The 18,940-nt window shown below is 47.7% G+C and overlaps 1 protein-coding gene across 2 annotated transcripts in view; it reads right to left on the bottom strand.

Annotated features, from left to right (window-relative positions):
- The window catches only part of Zfhx3 (zinc finger homeobox 3), a 241,039-nt gene that overhangs the window by 39,952 nt on the left and 182,147 nt on the right, over positions 1-18,940 (bottom strand). For both annotated transcript variants that reach the window (XM_076839379.2, XM_076839378.2), the window contains exon 5: positions 2,838-2,945. In XM_076839379.2, coding sequence (XP_076695494.2) covers positions 2,838-2,945 — 108 coding nt within the window. The remainder of the gene's footprint in view (positions 1-2,837; positions 2,946-18,940) is intronic.

The following is an 18,940-nucleotide window of genomic DNA, read 5'->3' as shown; positions in this document are numbered from 1 at the left end:
GGAAGAAGGGCACCCAAAGAGGAGATCCGGAGTCCTACTTCAATACAAAAATAAATAACTAAAAATTTTTGATAAAGATTATCCATTCCTGAGCAAACCCCCAAAACTACATAATCAATAGCTGAGAAAATGCCAATTATCCAGACCTATTTGAAATATTATTAATCTGCATCACGAGCAGCCACTAATCAACAGGACAAATTGTGAAATCACTATTTATTTATTTGCCAGGAGGAAGTGCTCCCCGACACGTTTAATCAGGTAGGAACGGCTCAATTTAGGGAGTAAATGGAACAAACGTAGATTTTTTTTTTTATAAAATACTAAGGATCCAAAAGAAAGCTCAGAAGAGTTGCTGGCACCTATATCGATTCCAAGATCAAATTGGCCCAAGTACCTTAATAAAGCCTGTCATTACACACTCAGACGCTATAGACAAAATTATGCTTCGGGTCAAAAGAGGATCATTTGCAGGAGTCGGGAAAGAATTTTCCCTTCTCTCTGTACTACTGTGCATCTGGCAAGGTGCACCTCTGAGTTATTCATTCATTCATATTTGTTCTGTCTTTTGGAGGTAAAGGTTAAGTCGACCTATCGCCTGAATGAATGCATGAGAGAGTGGGGCCTTATCAAGGACATTCATTTCTATGGTGCTCATTTTGCATCTTTTTAGAGTATCCCAATGGCCTAGCTTGTCCACTGGCACAGGAGTATAAAGACATGCTTCTATGGAATTATAAACATGTGAACAAGATTTAATTGAGGGCTGAGGCTGTAGCTGCCTTGCATGTGTGAGGCACTGGGTTTGATCCTCAGCACCACATAAAAATAAATAAATAAATAAATATATTTTGTCCATCCACAACTAAAAAAAAAAAATTTAATTGAAGGGCCCTCAACAAACCCTGTCCTACACTGGTTCTAAGAATTTGAGCAGCATATTCAAAGTTGCTGGCTCAGGCTGTTGCACCCAGTAGGAGCTCTGCAAGCAGGACCACTTTTTATTGTTTTCCTAGTGTCATCTGCATACAGGAAATATGTACCAAATACCATTAGCATGATCCCACTAAATCCTTGCGTGTATGTTGCTCCTGCTAGCTTCTCAATGAAATTCCCAGAAGCCACATGCTACCAGACATTCCAATGGGAGAACCCTATGAGAAACTGCCACTACCTTTCCTCATCTTATTTAACTAAATGATTAAACAAACAAACTCCTTAGACAGCTTACTCCATGCTGGGCACTGTTCTAACCTCCCCTCATTCCAATAATCCTCACGGCAGTTCTGTATCATGGGTACTTCTTAAAATCCCACCTCATGTGAAGAAACAGGCACAGCAAGGTTAAGGGACCTTAAGCAAGGTCACACAGCTAGGAAGTGGCAGAGCCTGGATTAGAAAGCAAGAGTCCAAATCGTGATGACAAACAGATGGCCCAGAAGGTCACCCAGTCTTCAAACAATGTTAGTGAAATCCTCTCCCTTGCCTCCTGTAGATAGACATGTCTGATTGCCATTGGAACCACGTGTTAGATCTTCCCTGAATACTGCAGCAGAAACTAGGATCTTGGTCCAGGCAAAGCATACAGGAGGAAGCTCTCCTAACCAGGGGGTCTTTGGGCACAAATGTGCATCCTGTCCTCCTGCCCTGGGAGTCTGAGTCCACCCCTCAGCGATGGACTCCTCTGAGCATAGGTTGAAATAGACGCTGAGCAGCATGGATGGTAAAGTCTGCCCAGCGCTCCGTCCATTCACTCAGCCCCCATGATGGCCAGTTCCTATCTCCCAGGAAACACAGGACAGCGTTTGTGGCCGCATCTGCTGGGTCCTTCCCAATATTTGGAAGTCATGCCACTGCCTCTTGGATTTTTCTTTCCTAAGCTGAATGGCCCCAGTTTCTTTAGCCTCTTCTCAGAGGCAGTATTTCTCAGCCTTCAGTCACTTTCACTGCCCTCCCCTGGCCTCTCTCCAAGATTCTGTATCTTGTTCAAATAGTGAAGGCCGCACCGAGCATGATTTAAGAACAGTTTTGCTGAGAAAAGTAACAAAAAGCCCAACCAATAGACTCTAAAAGGTAAATATGTTCTCAAAAAAAAAAAAAAAATCAAGGCATTATAATAACAACAATGGTAGTGAGAATTGGGCTGACCAAGTAAAATAATTGTAGCTTGTGGTATCATTTGCTTTTATTATTGCAGTGGCGTCTGGGAGACGTATCTGTCCAGTAAGTCTTCTCAAAAATGACTTTGCTCCTTCTTGAAAAACCTGAGCTTTTCTTCATAGTCTCAGCTCTTTCTTCCCTCAATGCCGAAATCTTATCATCCTGAGAAATGGCTGTTCCTCCTCTCGCAGCACCAGTTTTTCCAGAAATAGCACTTCCTGTCTTGGCTTCTTCAGTTTCTTCTGCTTTTGGTCAGATGTCCTTCCTGGCTGCACTGACTATCTCCCCTGAGGTGGGACTCCAGCATGCGGGTGCTGGCCCTGAGGGTGGGGCTGGGGAGGGACACCAAGAGCCTGGAGGCTGTGTCCAGGCAAGGCCAACCTTCACTGCCGACTCCCTCAGAGAACCCGGAGGCTGAGAATGGGGGTGACCAGATCAAGTGCCACTCAACAACCTCTGCTGCATCCCCCCAGACATTTAAAAACTTTAAAATTCTTTAATATAATTTACTAAAGGGAATTGAAAGTGACCACTCTAAAAAGCAAAACGAAGTCCCCCTCCTCTCTTCCAGGGCCAACACAGTTTTCCCGGGCAGATTAAAGATGCACCCACTCCCCGACAGCCCCGTGCTTCCAGGGGCGGAATCCCAGAGGCTTAAGGGCAGCCGCACGTGCTACCTGTCCACTTGTTCTGGTCTTTCTCGCCTCCACTCTCTTGGTCTTTAGCAAGCTCCTCTGGATCAGCAGCCGTTTCACTGGGTCCTTCAACATCTTCAATGGCTTCTTCTGAAAAAGGAGAAAAACAAAACTGTCAAGGATTCAAACATGGAAAGAAGAGGAAGGACTCAGCCCCCATTCCAAGGAGCTGCCAACTACGAAACACCAAGCCAATGATTCTGTCCTTACCCTCTTCCCAAGGCCCCTCAGAGGACAACCTTGCTAAGGATTTACTGGGGCCTGGGGATGCAGTTGGTATGAGGCTGTGGTTTGCTCCAGGCATGGTCTCTAGGCATTTTCAGAGATTCTGGATGCCTCACTTGAGAATTTCCAATTGAAAAACTGATGCAGTAACTCAGCTCAGGCCTGAAGTCATATGAAAGTAGACTAGACTTGAAAATGGGAAAAAACCCCCCAAACTTAAAACTGTTCACTTTACCTACCTCCATCCCCAGAACATCCTGGTATTGGACTAGACCAGGCCAACTCATGGGGCCTTTCATGGGCCATGGGCATGCAGTGACTGACTGTGATGGGAAATTTTTTTTTTTTTGCAGTTGTTCAGGTTCTGAAGAGTCACAGAATATCAATGATTGGTTTCCAGAAATCGTAATGGCATCTGTGGGCATGCCGTGGTCAGTGAGGAGAGGCAAAGGGATAAAAGTCTGTAACAAACTCACACACTCTCCTTTTGAAATCATTCCACTCTTTCCGCACTACTGGCTTAAAGCTAATCCAAGAAATGCCTCTTTGACTCATCACAGTGTTATAGCAAAGGTAGAAGAATAGCCATTTTCAAAACTAGGTTAATTATGAAGTAAAATGCCATCATCCCAAGTGGGGAAGAAGAAAAGATTCTTTAGATGCTGAGGAAAAGAAAGTGAGACACTTCTCTATGTTCTCCTGGCCCCATGGATCATCATCTAAATCCTGTATTCAGTAAGAATGGGCTAGATGAATGAAGAAAGCAGACAAACCAAGGTGAAAAACCATTTTCATATTGATGAGATTATCAGGAGACTCTGAAGAGCACACCTCTCCGGTACAGAGCAGAGGTGCCCTCTCTATCAACCCAGGCTGGCACCAGACCAGACCCATTAGGAACAGGGAACCCTACATGAGAGTCTGGCTGATTCCACCACAGAGCTCTCCAATTCCAGCTCCACTTTTAAATAACATAGGTGTTACACCCTCTGACCCTCCATAATACTGCCTCTGAATTTTATCCCACAAAGTGAAGTAAAAGAGGTAAAAGTCAATTGACCTCAAAGGGTTTCTAAAACAATCAAAGAAGAAAGCATCATTTTAGAATCATATTTTCCTAATTCTTCCAGAAAGATGATGGAGGTCCAATGATTGGGAACATGAACAAGGGATCAGGGAATGTTCTTCTTTCATTACTAACATTAAGGGGTTTGTGAGGCAGTTGTGGCAAATACAGACGAAATAAGCCACTGCTCATTTTCAACTCCAATTCAGAGTTCCACATGTGATTTCTATGTCTCTGTTTTTGTCTCATTCATAGTGAAGTTAAAGTCAAGCCTCTTCACCTTAACTTTAGTTCAGAGAAAAATCATACAATGGTGGCTTGAAGTTAATCATATATACAGTCCTATGTAACATCATACATCATTCAGTAGAAAAAACATGTAGGTGTTAGTAGAGTAACAGCAAGAAAGTTACCAGGCATGGTACCTGCACCATCTCAAATGTGTCTGGGCAAGATGTTTCATGCACATTTTTTAGGCTTTTGACAAAACAATTCAAATCTATAATTACAAAATGCATCTTTAAGTAGCTCTTCAGTTAAGCAATATCATTAAATTGGGTCTACCCAAATTTAGTTAGATCTCAAAATATACTCATTTGTTCCAATACATGCTGTGGTACACAGAATCTGTAGTACGGATACATCGATCAAATTTGATTAGGCAAAGAGATGGCTCGGTGGTCTCGCCCCTCTAGTACACACACAGTATCACCTTAGACAGAGAGTCTGACACCTGCAAACTGACAATGCCCCGATGTGGTGACAATATCTGAAGGCGCTTCTCAGCAGAGGAGGGAAGGAGTTTACCTATTGGGCAGTCAATCTCCAAGGCCAGTGCCTTGCTCCTGCGCATTATGTGGCCTTCAGTTGCTGGAGCAGAATTAAAAACTCACTGTCACCTGGCACTGACCCCAGGATGAATCTATCCAAAGACAGAGACTGTAAAGAATGAACAGATCTTTGAAGCAAGGGCAAGGAGACTGGGTGGCACTTGGCGAGCACTCCTGGAGCCAGCGTTTGGCAGGCCCACCTGGGCCTGGGCCGTCTCCCCTTGGTGCCCTACTGTGAGCAGAAAATGAAGGCAGCCATGTTTCAATGAGAGGAAAGAACTAAAGAGGTTATTTCAGGAGCTGATTTTGCTTCTCTCTCTCTCTCTCTCTTTCCTTCTTCTAAGGTTCCTGGATTGACTGTTATCATTTGTGACTCATTCACTGAAAGACTGTTATTACATGTGAGGTGGAAGAAAAAATGATTAAGAAACTTCTGGACAAGCAGGCTCCTTCTACAGGGAATCAGTCCGTGTCCCTCAACCCAGCTAAAAACCAGGTCTCATTCAGCCAAGCCAGAGCTTCCCTGCAGTTCCACCTGGCACCTACAGGTGTCGCCCTCCGCATGGCAAGGCCGGGAGGGCAGCTGGCTGCAGGAGGCAGGCAAGTCTGGGCCGCCTAACCTGCGCATGTGGAAATAATCTACGTCTCCAAGTGAACTGTCTGGTCCTGGAGAAATAAAATAGGACATTCATAAGCAGTTACACCATCTGTCTTTATACCATCATCATCAACAACGAGAAGGAAAAAGGCTCTTTAAAATGGATGAAAGCCCAGGCTGACGGTAACCGGAAAACTGTGAGCTCTGAATACCAATAAAGGTAGAGAAATGATTAAAAAGCAGGGATACAAACTACGAATTTGTCCAGACAGCTCAGGCCCACAGTGCTTTGCAGACAGGATGTGTTTCACTGGTCCCCAAAAGTGTAAAGCCAGAGGCCCCCCACCAAGAGCCAGGTCTCAGGCACCCAAAGGAAAGGCATGGGGTCCTGTCCCTGGAAACGTGGGAGCCAGGGCGGATCGGCAACCACTCTGCAGAGAGCTGAGTCCATACGCCAACTCCTGGGGCTGCCATCTAGCCCTTGTTCCTTTTAGGGATCTGTTGGACACACACTTGCTGGCAGAACCCAGAATGGAGGGGAAGTTTTCCCCCCCAGGCCACTGATTGCATTTTCCCCACGTGAAGTCAGTGACCACTGGTTGGGGTCACTACAGAAGCTGCACGTTTCCACCCCTGAAATACCAGGTGCAGGCAGATGGTGGGAACAAGTGAGGACTTGGACTGAGGCTTACACTCAGAACACACAATAGCCACGGGACCATTTTCAAGGTTGAAACAGACACACCAAAACTGTCTTCCCTGGAAGATGGAAGCATTTCATAAGATTTCAGACCCCAATCCGAGCAGCCCAGGAATGCTTTCTCAAGGGTGTGGCCAGGACCTGGGTGACTACTCCTCAGTGTCACCTGGTTCTTGGCAGGAGGCAGCAGGCCCAGAGCACCCCATGTCCTGGTCAGGTCTCTTTTAGGCACCAGAAAAGGTGCCTCTAAGACACTGCAGAGGCCCACTGGGATGCCTGTGCCCCATGTAGCCCCCAAGTGAGGGCACCCACTCCTCACTGTACATATGAAAAGGAAATGGAAGCAAATCTTAAAAAACAGAGAGGCCTCCAGGTCTCCCTTCTGCCTTCACTTCCATGTAGAACTGTGACTGAGGCCTCTAAAAATCTATTTCCCTCCCAGCCTCCTCCTTACAACTCCCAGGCAGCACTTCCTAGGGCTGATCCAAACCTGGCCTGCTCCTGTCACTCATGGTAAAGGCAGAGCCCCGGTGGAAGAATCCCAACAGAGGAGTATATTCTAGAAGGGGGAGATTCCCAAGGCGGTTTCACTTTTCAGGAGGATGAGACCATCGTCCCAGAAAATCCCCCTTCAATCGAGGTGGTTTTGCTCACCACAAATGCAAACTGTTCTCTTCACACACCTCATAGTTAGCATCTTGGTAAAGGTGACAGTATGACTCCCCCATTTGTGGTGAAGTCTGCTCCCAAAGGAGGTGCATGCGCCAACTGGCAACCCTGTGGGGATTTGTAACCATTTTATGAACAACCTGGAAATTGGTTTGTGGAAGGAGCACAAGGCAGGAGCCAAAAATAGAAGTGGGATCATCACGAAGTCAGCATTCCACCCACAACATACGCTCCCCAAATTGTCACTCATGAAAATGTTCTAGTTGTTAAAAAAAGGTACTGCTTCCCCAAATGACGGGGGCCGAGTGACGTGTCCATTGAGGGTACTTTACAAATCGCTTACAGGCTTGAAAGAAAGGGGAGTCAATCAATGATTAAGACTAGTCCCTCTGTTCCTCACTCTTAACAGGATAATGTAGATTAATTCAAACCTGACAAAGCCCCCACGGTGCCTAGATGTGATAGAAATTTGGAAATTCTCCTAAGAATCAGGGTGTCGGTACCCAACGCTCTCACACGAACATGTTACTTAAATAATGCACCAATCTGTGATCCCCGAAGAATGAAATTGTTCTTTCCTTTTTCTTTGGGGGGAGCGGGGTTGGGGGGAGTGCGTTTGCCTGTCGGCAGGCTCAAGAGCTGAGAAACATTAGCTGTCATGAACCACAATCAAATCAGGTTTGAAATATTTAGCAGTGGCTTGGAAAATGCGGTGGTGCAGCTCTGACAGGCGAGATGTGCACAGACACCCACTTTCCATTCTAATGGAAATATCAGGCCTGTTCTGAATATGTATAACCCAGAAAAATGTATTGATTTTTCATTCGGCATTAAAAAAAATGAAATAGCCTGCAGCTGTCAAAGGCCTTTTGTTAAAAGCTCATCCTTCCTGGAATGAGGTTTACCAGAAACAAGTTTTAATTGTATATAGGACCCTCTTCTTTGAAAAACAAAATAACCAATCTGCTTACTTTGAAGATAGGGTTAAAGCTTTTCCTTTCTCTGTTTTCAACCTAATTAACCCAAGGGCGACCACGGAGGCAGGCGGGAAAGGCTCAGCACACTCTGGCCATCAGGAGTGACACAGAGGGTGGTGGCTACAAGTGGCGTTTGCTGGTGTCTCTGTGGTGGTAGAGAGGGACTTGGGACTGTGCTTTGTCCTCTTGTTCCTGCACCTCCTGTGAAGGTACAGGACTCTGAGACTCACTATATGCCCTGGCCAGTCAGCTGCGCTCTTTCAGCCTTGGCTGGCACAACTGGAAGGTGAGGGCAGAACATGGCGGGTCCAGGTCTCTTGGTGATTCACTGTCAAGGGGAAACCTCTCCTGGCTGCAGGTACTCTACAGGGTATGTATGCTTTATTTTGCAAACAGAGGTCAGATCCAATTCTACGACAGAGAAGATGACTATTAGGGCTTACACCACTTGATTCAAATAAAATCCAGGGCACTAAGATTCTGCTCCAATAGAAACTTGGAACAGGATGTGACTGGCAATGGTGACAGAAAGACAACCCTCATGTTTCCAGTTTTAATTCTAGTCCCATCTTCTCTCTTCATGCCAGAGAGGAAGAGGTAGTGGTAGTGACAATAGTGGCTATACCCACGGGTGTGGGCCACTCACCCTCTGGGACATTTTGCAAGTGGGATCTCACTGCATGATGATCCAAGGTCCTACCAGTCAGTGACTCTCCAGGAATCAAGGGCTGTGTCCTAACTGCACATTTGCACCCACTTCCTGAAGGTAACAAACCACCAGCAGCTTCGCCAACAGCATCTTCTCTAATGTCTGTTCCCAGGTTTTATTCTGCAGTATCATTCCAGGCCTGGCAATCTGACTGGAAGCTGCCTGAGAGGGAACTTCCGGTGATTCGGTTTATGGGGTGACAACACCCCAGCTCTAAGAAGGCTCCCTTCAAAAAAAATCAAGGTGGCCTGCTTACCATGATACAAACTGCTCTCATCACACGCCTTCTACCTGGCATCTCAGTAAAGACAACACGCTCTCACTGCAGCACACAGAACAGGCCATTTACAAAACCACCCACGTGGACAAGCCCTGAACATTGTTTTAATTGCTGACCAACTTTGTCCAATCTGCTTTCTACTTCTTAGCAGGGTACAGACTCATCAAGGAAGACGCCAAGTCAGAAGAAGATGGGCCTGGGATGCACATCGACACCGATGTGTGGGCTGCGGTGAGACACAACTGTGGTAGACCCGGCAGGACCCCTGATGTGGGAAGGCGAGGGCAGGTGTCAGGGCGGCAGGACAGACAGGGCTCTGCAGCCAGCACCTTCATTTATTCATCAGGAGTGTAAGGTTTCCCACCTTCTTGGGGTAAGATGTCATTTCTCTTTCAACAAGAAGTCAAAACTGCAGTGTGCCAAAAGAGCACCAGGCCTTCAGTCAAAGTGGGTTTTCCATGTGGATGAGAGGTACAGTGGCCCCCTGCCGCCTGCCATCTCCCCTTGATAGGACCTCTCCCACTGAGTCTAAGGGACAGAGCCAGGGAGCAGCCGCTGCTGGTCCCCCTCCACAGGTGCTGTGGCCTGGCTGCTTTCCTCGGGACTCCACACGGTGCTCCTACAGGTCATTTCCCCACCCTGGTGGCTTAAAAATCGGTCAGATTGGCCAAGCTCCTAACCAGTTGTTTAAACAAAACCACCTTCTTTCTCAAAGATGACATTTATAAACAGATTTCAGCCCATCAAAACTTGCCAGGACATAGGCAGGAGGGGAACCAGGGGACATGGAAAAGATCAGACACACCCTTCCTCTGGCACAGAGCACCTTTCCGTGTGGACCCTTGAAGCGATCATTTGACCACGAGGTTCCTTGTAGCACCAGGTGCTCATTTACCGAACACACCTGGGGCCTGGCTGGTGTTTCTGGCCGGAGCCTGAGAGGTCTCTGGTGGAGGCCTGCCAGCCTCCAAGGGGCCTCTGGGGCAGGCTTCACAGGACAGCCCGACACTGAAGGAATTCGGCCTCCTCACCACCCCCACACCCGACCTTCTTTCCTGTCCCCCACCTCCTTGACCCTGACTTTTGGCATCGGGCAGTAGAAATCAACACTTTGCAGGCAAGTCTGGGTATTATTAAAAATGACTAATTGGGGAATAGAGACCATTTATGCTTTTGTATATTTGAAGATCTCGCCACTGTTTACAGAAACAAGAAAAATGGGGATTGTGCGGCCAGAGGCAGCCTGGGAAGCTGGGCCGAGCTGCAGCCTGCGCGTCCAGCCCCTGCTGGGTAAAGTGAGGTCCAGCGCCCCGAGGATGTCAGCCAGGGACAGGGGGGTCCCCTCCATTTGCTTTTGTACTTAACTTCACCTCCGACTGGAGCACGGACAGGAGGGAGCATGTTATGGGTCCAAAGCGGCTGAGGCCTCCCAGAGAAAATGTCGCCTCCCTGAGCTGTCCCTCCTGCAGGAACAGCACAGAACGCCAGAGCGTGGAGTGAAAAATGCTGCTATTGTGTGGCGAGGGATGAGTCCTGCCATTTTTCCTCTCCCAGGCAAGGCCACTTGGTCATTTGAACAGTTTGTCAAAACCACACTAGAATTAAGGGGGTGGGTGGGGGTCAAGAGAGGAGAAAAGGGAGGAAACGCCTAACGCCAGTATTGCGACAAGTTCCATTTATCTGTGTTCTCAGCAAAAGCACCTGGGCTGCCCCCTGCAGAAATCCAGAAAGGATAAAAGCAGATGTGCGGCGACAAAGCACAACGGAACTAAATATGTCGCTGACTCGCCTGGTGGCTATTCACAGGAAGATTTAAAAAAAAAAAAAAAAACTGAAAGGTGTGAGTTCCAGTTTGTGAAATACAAACCCAACCCTGAAATGGCCTCGGAATCCACGCGAAATAAGAAAGCCAGCTACGTCCCAGAACTCTGAAGTAAACTGAATTCAGCAGGGATTAGTCCCTTGGATTTCTACAGAGCCATGATTGTTGCTGTTACTTTCACACATGAAATGTAAAAAAGGCAAATTCCCTGAGCATGTTTGTAGCGGAGCGTGATGTGATTGTGTTGTCATTTATGGGAAATAATCGCAGACCCATCTCTCCCTTTCCCCCCCATTTTCCAGTCCAAATAACCATGAAAAATTACACTTCAATGTCAGCACAGCGACAAAGGAGGCGCGCTCTCCGGGAGCTCAGCGGATTTGCAGGGGTTTTTCCTTTCTTTGGACAAAAACTACCTTCAATTGTACTTCATTTAAAACGTGATCTAACAAATGCATTTTGACAAGTTCCTTTCTCTTTTTCTCCTTTCTTTCAAACAGTATTTTGCACAGTTTAACCTCACACCAAACTGGAATATTCTGGAAAGAGGAGGCATGCAAAAGAGAAGGCCCTTGATACCAAGAAGGGTGCCCCTCTGCAGGCTGTTGAAAACAGAGTGGTCAGGCAAAACAATGATTCTAATACAGGATGCTACTGGGAAGACGGGACTAAGAGAAGAAACGGTGGTGTCTTCAAGACAGGATATTTGAAAGGTAAAGGTGAAGATGGCTGCAGTTGGAAAAGGGCTGTCTCGATGGTGGAGGAAGGGGTTTCCTGGGCTTGCTGGTCAGAGCAAACCATTTCATGGATGTGAAGAGATCCTGGAAGCTGTCTGCAGGTATGGGCAGAACTGGTGTGTGACCACGTGGGGGTCCAGAAGGGGAGCTCCCCTGAGGGGTTCCAGTTCCCTCCCGAAACCCCCTCCTCTACAGAAAGGGACATTACATTGCTCGACAGAACAGATCTGCCTGAAAGCTTTTTAACATTCCAGGTGTGAGGCCTGAGCAGTCCCTACAAGCATCTGTCTTTCAATAACACCCTACTTGAAATAAACACTGCCAGGTTTCCATGTTTGGAAGGGAGAAGACAAGACAGATAAACACACATGAGTGATAGAAAGAGAGAAAATTTAAAAAAAAAAAATTCACAGTTTCCATTAAAGAAGACTGGTATCTCCTGAGTCAAAACTGACTTGGCATGTCAGAGATCTTATGCTTAATGCAAAAAAGAAAAGAAAGAAAAAAGGAAGGGAGGGGGCGAGAGAGACTATATCTATGATGTGCTTATTTATTTTCTTTAATTGGAAAATGTTTGAAGTACATGGATTTTAAAATGTCCAGGAAGGCCTGTGAGTGTACTTAGGCATCTATGTACAAATGAAGGTGTGTGGGAAATGAACAGGATGTACCAGAAGTGAGATTAACTGATGGTGATTAGAACCTAATGGGCATAAGCGAAACCTTGTGGGATGGCTCTCATAACGGGAATGCGGATGGTGATGTCAGGACACACTCTCAGTCTATACGGGAGCCATGGCAAAGGGAGGAAGGGTGGAAGGGTGGCCGTGCAGATCTAGGGTGCTTATGCAATCACAAAGGGAACTGGAATTTTTTGCAAAGATATGTGTGCAAAAAAGCAAATTCAAAAGAGGTAAATGTTGTGTTCTAACCACTAAAACCAACAGCACACAACTGTGAAGAAAAAAAAAATGACCCCAGAGGTATGAGTCATATGACATACAAATGAGGCACTTGGATCTCCAGCTTGTCTGTTGCCTTACTCTAAAGCCCAGATTGTCTGAAGAGCCCCTGACATATTCAGAAAGCAGCTTTACCCCCATGAAGCACCAAATTCAGGCAGAAATATTCATTTACTCCCACCAGCGGATTGGCAGAGTAAGGGACTGTCAATGAGCTTCGTTTTGCATGATCATAAACCACTTATATGCACAGCTGGTGAAACACGCTGATTCATAAAAACAAAGCACAAACAAAGGCTTACACTTTCCAAACCAAATCCCAGGAACAGAAATCAGGCCAACTTCAGGCAACATTTCACTCAGAAAAACACTGGCTAAACCTGTTTTGCTTTGGCCAGACCCAAGCGTGCGCAAAGGTCACGGCATTTGTACAGCCCAGCACATCCAAGAATGCAGGGCTAAGAACACATAGGAGCCCTGGAGGTGACAGAAAACAGACTCCTCCATCTCCAAGCATGCTGGGTGCCTTCAGGTGCCTGCTTCACATTGCCTAGTGCAAGAAGATTCCTCCAGCGGCACTTATGGTCAGACCCGCGACGTTTAAGGATGCGTCTACACCTGCAAAGTCAAAAACTGGGCCATTCTCCAAAACCATCAAGTCTCCAAATGCACTTCAGTCTGAAGCAAATAGGCAGCAGAAGCAACATGTTTCAGTTGACAGTTCCTGGGAAATTGCAAAGAAATTGAAGCAGGAAGCTGAGGTGCAGAGAAAATCCAAAGGTTTACGTTCAAGAGCTTTCCTGCATTAATGGGGGGGAAAGCAGATGGGATTGCTAAATTGTTGTCATTTTAACAGGCACCTTGTACAGTTCTTCTGTGCTGAGTGGGAAAAAGAAAATTCTTGGATCCTTGTCCTCCTATTTTAGAAACTTCGGAAGTATTGCCAACAGCTGAATCCAAAGCCTGTTTTTACTTTAAAAAAAAAAAAAAATTTGGATCATGTATAATGAAACTGTCTTTTCCTAAAGTTTAACAAAATGTCACTTTCACAATGATTTTAGCCACAGCAGCCCTTCCTCAAGTCTCCCAGAGCTACTACTATTGTAGACTAAGCGTCTATCTAGCGTTTCCTCCTATAAGGAGTTTCTGAGACCTAAAAAGAGCCTAGCAACCCTTGAAAAGCAATGTGTTCCATTACACATCCCCAAATGTATACAGCAAAATGTCTCAAGGCAACAAAAACATCCAGCAATGGTCATCAAGGTGGACATTTCAACACTATCTAAATTTTAGGCTCACACCCATAATTTCAGGGACATTAGAAAACAATGAATACATGAAACCGAAGACAAACATCGCCCTGAGATGAGAAAGTCAAGGATCTGAGCACAAGAGTGCGGTCTAGTGACAGACAACTGGTACTTCAGACAGGAACGAGGGATCTATTAAAAATCTGGAGCACATACTTACATTTGTAAAGAACTTAGGAGATGCTTAAGTTCTTCAGGGCGTGTGCTGCAACCAGAGGAAGTACCAGTCTACAGAGAGGGAAATCCTTAAGTCAGAATCCTCCCCCATATTTCCTAAGTGGGTAATTTTTTTCCCAAGTGAAATATATACCCTAAGCAGAAAAAGAATAAGGAAAGGAAACGACACAAATGAAAGGTTTAACTTCCCTCTGTCAGGCCAAGCTGGATACGAGGGAAGGGAACCGAACAAGCCAGCCGTGGAGGAGAGCCACCAAGGAGCAGTGCACTGGCCCAGAGGAGGTTGCCCAGGGACTGGGGGACCAGGTAAGTGACTCCCCCGCATTTGTAAAGAGAGGAGAAGTAGTAGCCAGTGAGAAACATTAAAAAAAAAAAAAGCCTAGGTAAGATTATGTATTAAAATTAAATAGACATTATGAAGAGAAAACAGATCAATTTCACCTGAAAGGAGTTCAATCTACGAATTACCTTGACTACTGAAGAACTTTGGTGAATGGCTGCAAAGAACGGGCGATGTTCCAGGAGAATGGAAATGAAGACAGAAAACTGAGCCTTCAAGAGAGATCATTTGAAGAATGGAGATATAAGCAAGAAAAGATGAAATGGGTCAATGAACTGAAAATCTAGCTGTGTAAAATTTAGCTAGACCCAATTAAGGTGGCAAAATCAGAAATTCCTTTTTATATGTAGAAATATAAAAGGGATAAAGAGGCAGGGTGGTCCAAACAAGCAGCAGCTATGTGAGCTTAAACGTGAGCACGGCAGATTTACGCAGGCGATTGGCGGAAACCTGGTCAGCCACGGTTTCTGCCTGTTTGTGGGGATTTGTTTGGGGGCGCTGACCACCAGCACCTGGGAGTTACAGGACAGCAGACCGGAGATCAGAGAAAGGGAGGACTTCAAGGTCACATGGTGAGGGCCTCTCAGGGAGGACAAGGGATGTCACCAAGGAGAGAGGGTGTGTTCAAGGTAGTGCTGACAAACAAGCAGGGGCCTTGTGAAGGGGAGAGGAACCTGGTACCCTGCTTCCTGGCTCCTGGCTCCTGGGGAGTCTCCCTCCACAAAAGCTGTGAGATTGAGGCGATACCCTAGTTGTTCAAAGCAATGTCTAATTTTTCTTTACATTTTCAGAAGGGACAATGGCAAGGATAAAAAATGAACTCACCAAAAACAAAATAAAAACCCATACTCAAAACCAAATCCAGCCCCTCATGCCCCAGATTCCAGGTTTCCAGGCAAAAAGTCCCCTGGTACTTCCTGCCCAGTGGCAACACAACGCCCCAAATACAAGCATCATGCAGAACTGCAAGACAGATGACCGCTCTCTTTCTCTCTCTTATACACACTCACTCACACACGCCTCCCCTTCTTGCTCTTTTCTGGAAGGGGGGATCCCAGAGCACTGCTCCCACGTGGTTTGGGCAGTCTCAGCACAGACAGTCTGGATCTGGAGTGAGGTCCAAGGCGCTGGTGATGGTGATGGGGTTGCTGTCACAGCCCCGAATCCCAGCCGCGGAGAACTAGCAAAAGCCAAGTAATTGCTTTTTCCCCTTCCACTAATAAGCTTTTCAGCAGAGGAAGAATTCAGCTTCCTGTAGTCAACAGACCCTTTTTTCCCTGCCTCTCCTCGCTCCAAATAATCTAAAGTGACTGCAATTTCAGTGCTGGCTCTCCAGCATTCAGCTCCACCGGCTGAGGTCAGAGGGTGTCAAGTGAGGGCTCTCCATTTCTCTTCTACTCTGCCTGCACGCCACCGGGGCTTCTTTGTAACTGAGGCAACCTGCCTCCCCGGCCTGGCCATTGTGTGCATCGCCAGCCCCCAGCACACCGACTTCACATTCCAGAAAATGATTTTTAAGACCCAGAAAATACTAGGGGTGGGGGATCTCTATGCTATAAACAACTGATTAGTAATGACCAACTTCAGATGCTCCGGTGACCTGAGCTGCTAATTTCCCAGGCTTTAGGACTACACTGTGGCCAGACATTTCTGTGTGTGGTGGTTACACTTGGTGGCTGCTTGGGTGATTTTCAGTTCTGTTTTATGCAAATGACTGTGGTCCCTAGATTCTCTTCTTAAGATCTTGCTATGGTCTGATATATTTGTGTGGGGAGTAGTTTCAGGCCTGGCTTCATGTGGAATCAGCTGCAAGTGGAGGATTGCCCTGGAAAACTCTGCCCAGCCCCCTTGCTGCCTCAGTTCCAGATGAATGAAATGCGATTTCAATTAAGAAGGGCAGCGACAAGCGCTTCCCCTGTGCGTCTGGGTGGAGATCCCAGGGGAGAGTGTACGCAGAACTGAAGGTGAGCACACAAAGGCAGGAGGGATGAGCAGAGAAAGAACAGGTGTGTGCAGGGAACTGGCAGGCCCCAGCAGGGTTCTGCCCCCCAGGTAGACGAGAAGAGGGCCGCCTCTGGGAGAGCGGCACCGAGAAGGGAGACTGAGGCAGTGTGGAAAGATGCCGCTCCCTCCTTCCCACCCCAGCACCCCAGGCCTGTGGGGGTTCCGGAGGGTAGGAGAGAAAAGGAGATGCTCCTGGGAAAAGACTGGGAACCACCCCCCAACACACAACAGGACCAGAGGAGGTGCATGCTCTCTGCTGGCTGCAGCCAGGCCTGTGATGGGAATTTATTTCCCTCAATTACATGCTCTTGTCCCCAGTCTCAGTTCATCAGCACAGTGCAGCCAAGTCAATGAAAGGCTCCATGATGAAGTAATCACATGCACAGGGACGTCCGCTGGGCTGGCAAGGCTGCTGCAGCCATGCCTGGCCTGAATCAAGCCTCCTGGGACTTCCACCCTGCAGGGTCACCCGGCCGCCCCAGGAGCCTATGCTCCTGCTGCCATCTTCTTTCACCCAATCACAAATGCCTTAATTGCAAAGTGGATAAAAGAAGGAACTAGCTGAGTGGGAGTGGTCGGTACCAAATATTGGCCACTTTCCTTGTCCCCTGCCTGTGCAGTCCTCCTTGGAGGGCTGAGCATGAAAGCCAGTATCTGTACCAAGAAGGCCTCTGTGTGCTGAGGCCAGTACTGAGTACCTGACAGAAATGGTGGTAACACAACCATCACCTGACTGAAGGAGATGCTATCAGAACTCCCATTTCACAGGCCAGGAAACTGAGGCTCAGAGAGGCTAACTGACTGGGGAAGGTGACAGAGCTGATCCAAGGCCTGTGCTCTTTTTTTTTTTTTTTAAAGAATCTAACCTTATTTTTTATTTATTTGTTTTTATGTGGTGCTGAGGATCGAACCCAGTGCCTTACTCATGCTAGGCAAGCGCTCTACCACTGAGCCACAACCCCAGCCCAGGTCCATGCTTTTGATGGCTGTCTTCAGAGTGGACTCTGCCTGTGCTACCTGTCCACCATCAACCCGCCAGCTATCACACGTGCGTGGCACTGAAGACATAGCTGTCAGCACAACAGGGAAGCTCCTGTGGCAGGGCTGGGAAGGAGGGTGGGAGAGAAGGCCGACAACCAGGAGCTAAGTGGAGGAAGAGGAGTGGCCAAGTCAGATGTTGAGTGGGGAGAACCTTAAGGCAGGAGATGGGGACAGAAGGATTCCAAGGGGCATTTAACATGAGAGGCTTGAGGAGGGCGACATTTGTACACAGACCTGAAAGAAGAGAGGGTGCAGAGGCTGCCCCGGAGGCCTTGGAGCAACAGCAAGAGGCCTACCATAGGATGAGGCTGGCCTGCTGGAGGAACAGTGAGTGGAGAAAGGAGAGGCAGGGAGGACATGGGCTTGGCCAGGTCTTGGGGGCAGGCCAATACATCAGAGAGTGCGAATACATCAGGCCTTCGCGAGAACACCTCCTCCTGCTCAGCACCTCTTCCTCACGGCATCTATGGCTATGGACCCACCACGCTGCTTGGTAAGTAGTGTCCAGCGTAGGCTGTGGTCCTGACTCATCCCCTCAGCAGAGAGCTCTCTGTGTAGGGGACAACCTGCACAGCTTGCACAGTGGGCACTGCAGGAAGGCTCCCGTGCTTCTCTAAATACGTGGGTGCACAAAATGGAAATGCAGATAGACATGGACGGTGGACGCAGATACAACTTCCATGAGCCCTGCTTTCCCTTCCCTGCAGGAGCTGGCCTGTGATACAGAAGCACAGAGGGAAGGACACGGCTCAGCATCCTTTGCCAAAGTCGTGCTGCAGCACAGAGACAGTCTTGACACCCAGAAGCAGCTGCGTGGCCACCAAGCTCCAAAGCATCCACCCGAGGGAGGGCAGCACCAGGACAGGGGTGGAGCATTCAGGGCTCAGGGGGCTGCAGTGTGAAGTCAAAGGGTGGTCCCTGCCCTTCTGCATGTTCCATCTCCGAGATCTTACTGCCCCTCAAACTTGGATTTCACAGACTTTATGAACTCATCAACTGTACTAAACCATAGGACCTCAGCAGTGCGACCGAAAGGCGAGCTCTTATGAGAACAGTATGAATTTGGAATTGGGGCTGGTTATCCTGGGGAAAAGTCTGCCACCACTCCCCCTAGTGACACACACCCCTCTCTGCTGCAGGTGTCTCTCTCCAGGTCTTGGGCCAGCAGCTCAGCAGGTAGGTTCAGTTAGACAGCATCCCTATTTCTTCAGGCTGCATCCAGGACTGGCTATCTCAGGCTATCCTAGGAGCTCCACAACACAAAAAAGCTCTCACACCCTGAGCGTCTCGGGTTTTGATGCTAAACCCCGGTGGGGGAGTTAGAGCACCCACAGGGCACTGGCCTCCCAGAGAGAAGAGAGCTGGATCTAGGCCAGAATCAGGGGAGAGGGGACACAGAGGTATCAGCCAAGCAACAGGCAAAGCTGACCCAGAGGGGCCCCTTCCAGGCCTGCTGGGGATCCAGCAGGAACAGAAAGGCCAGGCCAAAAGCCAGAGCAGGAACAAGAAGGCACAGAGCAAGGAAGTAATGGACGAGGAGGTAAAAGCCAGAAAATGGGAGCTGCACGGAACAGGAAGCAGAATGGGGCCAAAGCCACCCCAGCTGAAAGGAAACGCCAGTGTGGGTTACCACAGTGA

This window comes from Callospermophilus lateralis, chromosome 18 (assembly GCF_048772815.1).
Source record: "Callospermophilus lateralis isolate mCalLat2 chromosome 18, mCalLat2.hap1, whole genome shotgun sequence".
Classification (NCBI taxonomy): Eukaryota; Metazoa; Chordata; class Mammalia; order Rodentia; family Sciuridae; genus Callospermophilus; species Callospermophilus lateralis.
Note: the sequence above shows the minus strand (reverse complement) of the source record. Positions and strands in the feature narration are given on the sequence as shown.